Source organism: Mya arenaria, chromosome 5, assembly GCF_026914265.1.
Source record: "Mya arenaria isolate MELC-2E11 chromosome 5, ASM2691426v1".
Classification (NCBI taxonomy): domain Eukaryota; kingdom Metazoa; phylum Mollusca; class Bivalvia; order Myida; family Myidae; genus Mya; species Mya arenaria.
The window spans coordinates 22,838,473-22,846,716 of NC_069126.1; the positions used below are offsets into that span (position 1 = coordinate 22,838,473).

The window sequence follows — 8,244 nt, forward strand, 5'->3', positions numbered from 1 at the left end:
ATACCTTTACGAGTCAGGTGGGAAAATAGAATGATTATTTGCTGTAATAAATTATTTTAAAAGAAATGGGTGCAATTAACTCTTCTAATGTATTACTTTTCACTGTAAAGTTTAAGCTTCCGGTCGCATATGTGTTTAGTTATTGATGATTGATAAAACATCCTTGCATGGTATAACTTCATTTACAAAGTCAAACAACAGTGATATGATAATTTTAATGTGGTTTGGGTTTTCTATGTCAGTTTTGTCATGCAGACCTATGTATTTTGCAAACAATACAGATAAATCAATTATAAATGACACTGATGATTCATTAACTGTTTGATGTTGGACTACTAGTCTTCTATTACTACAAAGCCACGTTATACGTACATCAGTATTACGTCTACCTTTAATACCACTGTTACCAACACCATTACCACCATATACGCTATTACAACCTCAACTGTCACTATCACCACCTTTGTAAGTAAATTACATGCTGCATGATTACATGATTTCTTTATTATTAAAAACGTGGAATACGCATCATAAGTAGACAAATTTACGAAATAACGAGCGCGCCAAACAGAAGTGATACATTGAACGTCAGCTACGAGTTAGAAAAAATATAAAAAGTATGTTTACAGTGATGTGCACTAAATTGGTGTTAGGTTTTACAATATAATGCTCGGTGACTATATAATATCGAATGGATCATTGCACATATTACCGCGCATCATGTAATTCATCGATTTGTATATAAATTGTATCACCGAGCGTCAACACGCATGTTGTACTTTTTTGGTATGTATATGAAATAAAAGTTCTCATCTCGCGTAACCGCTCATGTTTGACTTTCGCGGTATATTTATATAATTAGAATGCTAACAACTGTTTTCTGTTGCATATTAACTATTAACTACTAACTATGCCGGCCCTTTTCGTCATCAGTTTTAATATGACAATATTAATGCAAAAAGCTACAGAAACACATTTCATGTTATATAAGGGGCCAGATACAATCAATTTTCGAAAATTCCGATATAGTGATATCCAGTCTTAGGACGTTCATAACTTCAATCACGGAGATGTGCCGGAAAAACTAAATTCCTCGCATCATTAGTTTACACTTATTTTCAACCCTTTAAAACATATTCAAAGGGATTCACTAGTATTTACTTTTGCTAATAATTTCTATTATTTTCTGTTTATCGTTTAAAATAGATTTGATTTTTCCTTTCTGTTTAAAAGCGATTGAAACAATTCAATATTCGTTTGCAAGCTATTTCTTTCTGAAATCGTGCCAGGATGCATTTTATAACATACCAGAAAAATTGTGTCTATCCCTCCGTAATCAGTCGGAGTCCATGTGAGGAATTCATCTGACCATATTATCAACAGATAGCCAGCCAGCTTGATACTCTCTTCTTGATCGTTGAAGTCGATGATTGCTGGTTGTTCAAAAGCGTGATAGAAAATATAATAAAGATACAAAACAAACTGTGAAAAATCAGTACTTATAGAGTGTCAAAGCTGTTGACTGATAATGAATGTTATATTTCGACTGTTCTCATGAGTGAATTTAATAGTTTATAAATGACACGTTTGTGTGTGATGCTTTCGAGGCCAATTTCTTTTTCATTGTGATTTTATATACCAAACCCACTAGAATTAAATTCCTGTCAAGTGAGTACTTATGGTTACTCGATATGCAGATATTATGTTAAAGAAGATATCTTGAAAGTATGATGTGTATGAAAACAGTATTAAATAAAAGTGTGTATTACATGGCTAATACCTTAACACATTAGGGAAATCATTCCTAAAAACATTTAAAAACAATACCCATTATAAATTCAAAATCCAGTTACCAATTTGTAGATAAACGACTCACAATTTAAAGTAAAGGAACAATACACATAGACGGTTTCACTCTGATATGTAACTGGCCTCACATCTTTGTTGTACTCGGCTAACAGCTTGGTAATCAATGCCTTGGTTTCATTAGCAGTCTGCGCCTCTATCAGGGCTGTAAACCCGATGGTCAACAGACACACAGTGTGCAAAATCCTCATTGTTAATCAGATTGTTTCAATGTTTGACTTAGGTAGATGACCATTCCCTGAAAAAGATAGACATATATTGTATTTAGTATTGTGTACTTAAAACAAGTTTTGTAAATTACTTCCTTGCGGCTGTAAATGTTGTGATTCTTAGAAATGGAACCATCTCAAGCAGGTGTCAAAGAGATGGAGCGAGTAGAGTTCCTATACAACTCATCGTATGCTTTATATTTTTTTTTCGCTTAACCTCTCCTCAAGACTGTATACATGTAAACGGTACACCCTGCTCATTCTATGATGTTCAAAAATGGTATGATTTAAGAAGCATATTTGAGATTTTAATCGGAATAACTGTTTGATAGGATTATCAAATCCTATTGCGCTTGTTCCATATAAGGAAACTTGTAAACGTGCTTAAACTTGAAAGCCAAGTACCCCGCAAAACGTGCCAAGCACGCTGTTACCCGGCAACGTATCAATACCCTAACTAAGAAAAAAAAGATAAAGAGGAACATTACTGCTAAGAATAATATTATGTAAAAACGTTCTTGAATAGGCTTGAAATTCAAAAGCATCTTACAGAAGTACTAAACGCTCTCTAAAGGAGTCACCATTAAATTGAAAAACAAATTTAAAAGCATATGCAAATTGTATGTTTTACGTTCGAATGCATCGAAAAGATTTTAGATGTCTTATGGCTTATAGCAATATGTTTAGCTAATCGCTAACGTTTCGAGTGTGAGATGTTTTCTTTAAACTTTAATGTACTTGAATAGAACCGGTACCTAGCTCTCATACCACATAGCGAAGTTTCCCTTAACATCCTGTACTCGAGCAGTTTATAGAGTGAAACCTTTATCCCTGTCACTTACTTGCGCCATGATTAATTAATCGACGACACTTATTTACGTCAACTTTGATTCTTGGTATATTGTTTGATTCAGAAACCCCTTGTTTTTAGGTTTAAAACATACTATAAGTGTTTAAATATTATCACAGATCAAAGTAATTTCACTCCCTCTAATCGATTTTAACAACATGAAAACTAATTGACATATTGGTAAATAGTTTCTCTTATTTTTCCTAGGATTTAGGGCATTTTCATCGTCGCTGTTTCGAAATTGAGCTGGCATAACCTTGATATATTTTTTTCCATCTAAGTTTCAGATTATAACCATTGTCTGCAAATCGGTCGTTTTAAGATATAATAAAAGAAATGCGAACTTTTACAAGCTTTAAATTATTTACATGAATACGTACGTACTACTGCAATGTACGTCAATCTTGAGTAAAACGCGGACATGAAGCTGGTTACTACAGGTTGGAGCGGCAGATATATCTCTTCCCGGTATATATGCTTGAATGGCACATAATTATGACATAACAAGAACGTTTTGCCATTTTAAACTTCTTGAGGTTAGATAAATTCATTGATGGCACCTGGCCTGTTAGATAATGTAATCTGTATAATAGTAATTGCATTTTTATGCATATTAATTATAAAATATTTAGGGTACGTGATACAAAATTAAAAGTATATTCATTATCAACAGAGTAATTCTTCCTTTATTTCCAAACGACGGTGGCTGTCGCTAGAGATGATAGTAAACATTGACAACATCGACAGGGATATCGGTAACAGCTTCATGTCCGACAACAGCAACCTGAATTATAACCTCGGAGCAACGATGAACGGCAAATTGTTGCCTACTGATCGACGGGAAACTACCACCGGGTCATCGTCAAAGGCGTTAGGTCTATTACACACTAGGAAATAGTGAATATTTCAATTAGATGTTATTTTCACTTTTTAGTGCTGAACACATTACAACTCTTTACATACATTTGATTTTAATTGACAGTCCTTTGGCAAAAATAACGAATATTTCCATCAGTTTACTCTGTCTTTTTTAGTCCTTAAATGCGCCAATTTGCTCTATTGTAACCCTATATATCAGTTTTAAGTTCATCGCACGATGGGACTTGAAACACAAACACATCACCATAGCAACCAATCACAGAAATAGTTCTAAAATGCACCTTGACCATAAATGTTATATTGATTATAGCCGGTTTTATTACAATAATAAGGATTTATAAAAGAAACATTATAGATAAGTAAATAAATGAATGAGTGAGCGATAGTGTGAGTAAGCGAGCGTGCGTGCGTGCGTGCGTGCGTGCGAGCAAGCGTGCGTGCGTGCGTGCGTGCGTGCGAGCGTGCGTGCGTGCGTGCGTGCGTGCGTGCGTGCGTGCGTGCGTGCGTGCGAGCGAGCGAGCGAGCGAGCGAGCGAGTGAGTGACTGAGTGAGTGGGTGAGTGGGTGAGTGAGTGAGTGAGTGAGTGACTGGGTGACTGATTGACTGAGTGACTGAGTGACAACGTGGAAAATAAAAACCAAATATATGACGGTGAAGGAGATATGTGCTCTAATAAAAAATATTTTGTTAGATGATTATAATTTAAAAAAAAACAACACATTCTCCAAAGACACTTGATCTAATTACAACGAATAATACAAACATATCAAAGCTGGTAAATAATGAGGAAATAAAAGCACTTTTTTTCCACTTTCATGAAGTGTGAAAACAAAATGGTGAAGGAATACAAAGGTAAATCATTTGCAATATAAATCATATCACTATCATTACTCCATTTGCTTGATAAATCCATTTCACACGTATTCGCTAACTAAATCAATTTAGAAATGGAGAGGGCGGTGAGCATACAAGTAAGATACATTCCAGCCAGCTACACACCGACGTGATACAAGTTCGATTAGATTAGTATTACTGGTGCTTGTGGTCAGTGTAATTACAAAATTAGCATAGATGATACTTTATGACCTAGTACTCTGGGGCTGAGAAGTTAATTACCAGATAGTTCCTGAATGCTTACTAGCAACTAATAATGGTGGATAAAATGCCTCTTTCAATAGATGTTTTACCAATCATTATCCCAGTAGCTTGAAGGGTATACTTTTATTCTTAATTATGGTGGTGCTAACTTATGTTAGTGAAATAATAATTATTTAAGAGTTTTACAATTTTGCAATCAATTTTATTCAGTAAACTATTTCCTTTTTTGCATATGATTACGGTTTTTGTAAATGTGTGATTGTGAATAATTCAGTTTATCATGTTTACATTAATTGAGTAAAAAATGATTTACACCAAATTTTATTATACATAATATTATAGTATACCATATATATACAGTAGACTCTTTATGTTTACGATGTGACCGTACAATATGTGTCTCAATCAGGACGCACGCATTGAAATCAGAATCGACAGACACTATAAAGTTAGAATTACATGATTCATCTTTAGTTACCATGATCAATGTTCGTTTGTTTACAAACAAAATGTTGCCAAGATCTGATTTCAATACCTTTATAATAAAAATATTTGAAATAATGAAGTAGAGAATAATATGTTTTTAACGTTATTCAACAAGTGGGTCTTCCAATATGGTTTTCCCAGATGTTTATTAGTCAATATATATCTTCGTGTTGTACAAACAAAAATGGATGAACCTTCACGCGATGAATGCAAATCAAATTAATAAGCAAAGGGAGCAGAGTACGTGACGAATCATCCGAATATCAGTTTCTAGAGCATTGATGTACATGTGTACCCTTTCTTTGTCAATAATATGAAGTTCATTTGATTCCCTCCAATACTATATAACAAATAGGACTTAATCCCTTCACAAGAAAATCAGAACAAACAGATGACGGTTTGTTAACTATATGCACAATAATCCTTCGAGGGAGCGGTGTCGTCTATAATTTTTTTATCTGGCATTTCAATTTTCTGTATTATGTCGCAGGTCAACCAGAAATGAAACCACATTGGTTTTACTGGAGAACCACTTTTGATTGACAATCTTATTGTTTTTAGTGTAGAAAGTGCTGATAGAATATTATGAGAATGAATTTGGCCAGCTTGTACAAACCTGCTGTACAATTCAGGCATAAAGTAATGACCAGTAATACGGAAGCAATGTGTAAAGTAAAAATGATCAAGCCAATCATATCCCTGTGATTTTAATTTTTGCACGTGCATATGTAGTTAAAATTTACAATTATAATCTTGTTCAAATATTACACAAAACAACACTTCATCCGAAGTGTTTACCATTTATAAAGAACACATTTCCGTTTCACCGCATAAAAAGGTTCACACAAAATTGCTCCCCTGTTCAGCGTGGTAAATGTCATATACAGTAATACTGATAAACAAAGAAAGCGTTTTATTGGTTTCACCATTGATTAAGTAAGTATAACGACGATCAGAATTTCTTCAAGTATGATTATACTATATATTGTATCAAATAACAAATAGAATATCAAAGAACGTACTGATGGAACCTTGTTTTCTCTTCTGAATCGGTAGTACCCATAATGACCTTTTTCACAGTAACATTACTACATATACCATTCTCATTTGACATTTTTCCCATTAATCTCTGTTCGAGCGATGATGGCAGGAGGGTTTGGGAGTACTCTCTCAAAGAAACTTTAACTTCTACTCCGAACTGATGCAATTGGATCGAATATTAGTACTTTCTTTCTCTTTTATTGACATTAAAAAGAAAATTTGAACGATTTTATGGGAGTGGACGCTAGTGGAGAGCGTGGAGTATAAACAGTGATAAATGCTTGTTTGCAAGTCAACATATGAAACTGTCTAGCGGTATGCTGTAAATTATGGGTATGTAGCTTGTTTGCAAAGTAATATATGTTTTGCCAATAGCTAAATTGGCACACAGATATCGCTCTTCGCTGACATCTTTATCTCTCATGTATGAGTTAATTCAAATTTGTAAACGCTCATGCGCATATTCACAGGGTGCATTTCCATAAGATTGTCTGCGAAAACGCACATTGTGTTCTTGTGATCAAATTATCAACAGAATATCTTGTTCTACAAATATATTTAAAAACATATCCCTGATATATTGATACAATAGCTTATAGGTAGTGCCGTCTAATTCAATATGGTTTACAACGGATAGCATGGTGTTTCCCAACTTTATCAGCATCCCTTTAATCTGGCAATTTAGCATCGTCGATTTAAAATCAAACATTCTTAAGGCATCTTGTCAATAATATGTGTCATCTGCTGTGCCGCATTTTTAAACATCGCTTAAGGGGTTGTCGGATACAGATGCGATATGGAATTAGGGGTGTGAGTACGGTGCTTTCCACTTGAGCAATACATTTATTTACGGACACCTATGTGGATATTTGCAATACTTTTTACATAGCGGCATAATCGACAATGTTTAACACATACTAATACAATAATCAAAAATTTTTTTTTTTGAAATTGCTGCAATGAACCGATACCTTGGGGTTTTCAAATAACAAAGTATGGAATATTCAAACAATATCATTGAAATATCCATCATGTGAATGATGCAAACATAAGACAAAAAATGAATGGCACCATTCAAAGGTTTGGAACACATTTTTTTTATTTAAACTTCGTCACAAACACAAAAATGAACCCTTTGAAGGATATGGAAATAAAACGAACAACATTTTATTTCTATGTTTCTAGTTAATTAACATACAGGATTTGCTAGTTATTTGATGAACGGAATCATCATTTGCATTATTCATGGTTTACATTTTATTATAATGAAAAAATATCACTTACTTCTTAATATACCAGCAACAATCACCGAGACCTTGCCATCAAATATATTGCCTTGTTCTTCCCCGATCGCAGCCAGATAGTTACTATTTACCTCAAGTTAAATATTCCTCTCTTTTATGCAAATGTTTTCAGTAAATATTGTAATACTATACATCGCACATTTTCCAATTTATCATACGTTGATTTTGCATATCAAGTGATAAAGCATTAATGGAAGCATTGGTTTGTATAGGAGTTCAAAAGTAGTGTACAATCATGACAGTGAAATACGACTATAGGTTTTATATATATATATATATATATATATATATATATATATATATATATATATATATATATATATATATATTTGAGAAAGGCCAGTTATAAGTTTTAGAAAAGATTGAGTCTACAAACGGATAAAGAATTAAATAACTACATTTTTTACCAATAACCTTTACAATCATTTAAAGAAATACTGTTAAATGAGACAACCAGTCCGATATATTTATTTTAAGTTAATGAAAATGGTCTGCTAATTGTAGGTTAGTA

General features: G+C 33.4%; 1 protein-coding gene across 1 annotated transcript in view; it reads right to left on the reverse strand.

The window, feature by feature from the left end:
- LOC128235113 (neuronal acetylcholine receptor subunit alpha-6-like) overlaps positions 1-7,841 on the reverse strand; it is a 17,206-nt gene extending 9,365 nt beyond the window's left edge. Inside the window, exons 1-3 of the mRNA XM_052949849.1 lie at positions 7,714-7,841; positions 1,877-2,104; positions 1,309-1,433 (exon numbers count right to left, since the gene is read on the reverse strand). Coding sequence (XP_052805809.1) covers positions 1,309-1,433; positions 1,877-2,057 — 306 coding nt within the window. The 5' untranslated portion in view covers positions 2,058-2,104; positions 7,714-7,841. The remainder of the gene's footprint in view (positions 1-1,308; positions 1,434-1,876; positions 2,105-7,713) is intronic.
- Positions 7,842-8,244: the final 403 nt, after the last annotated feature.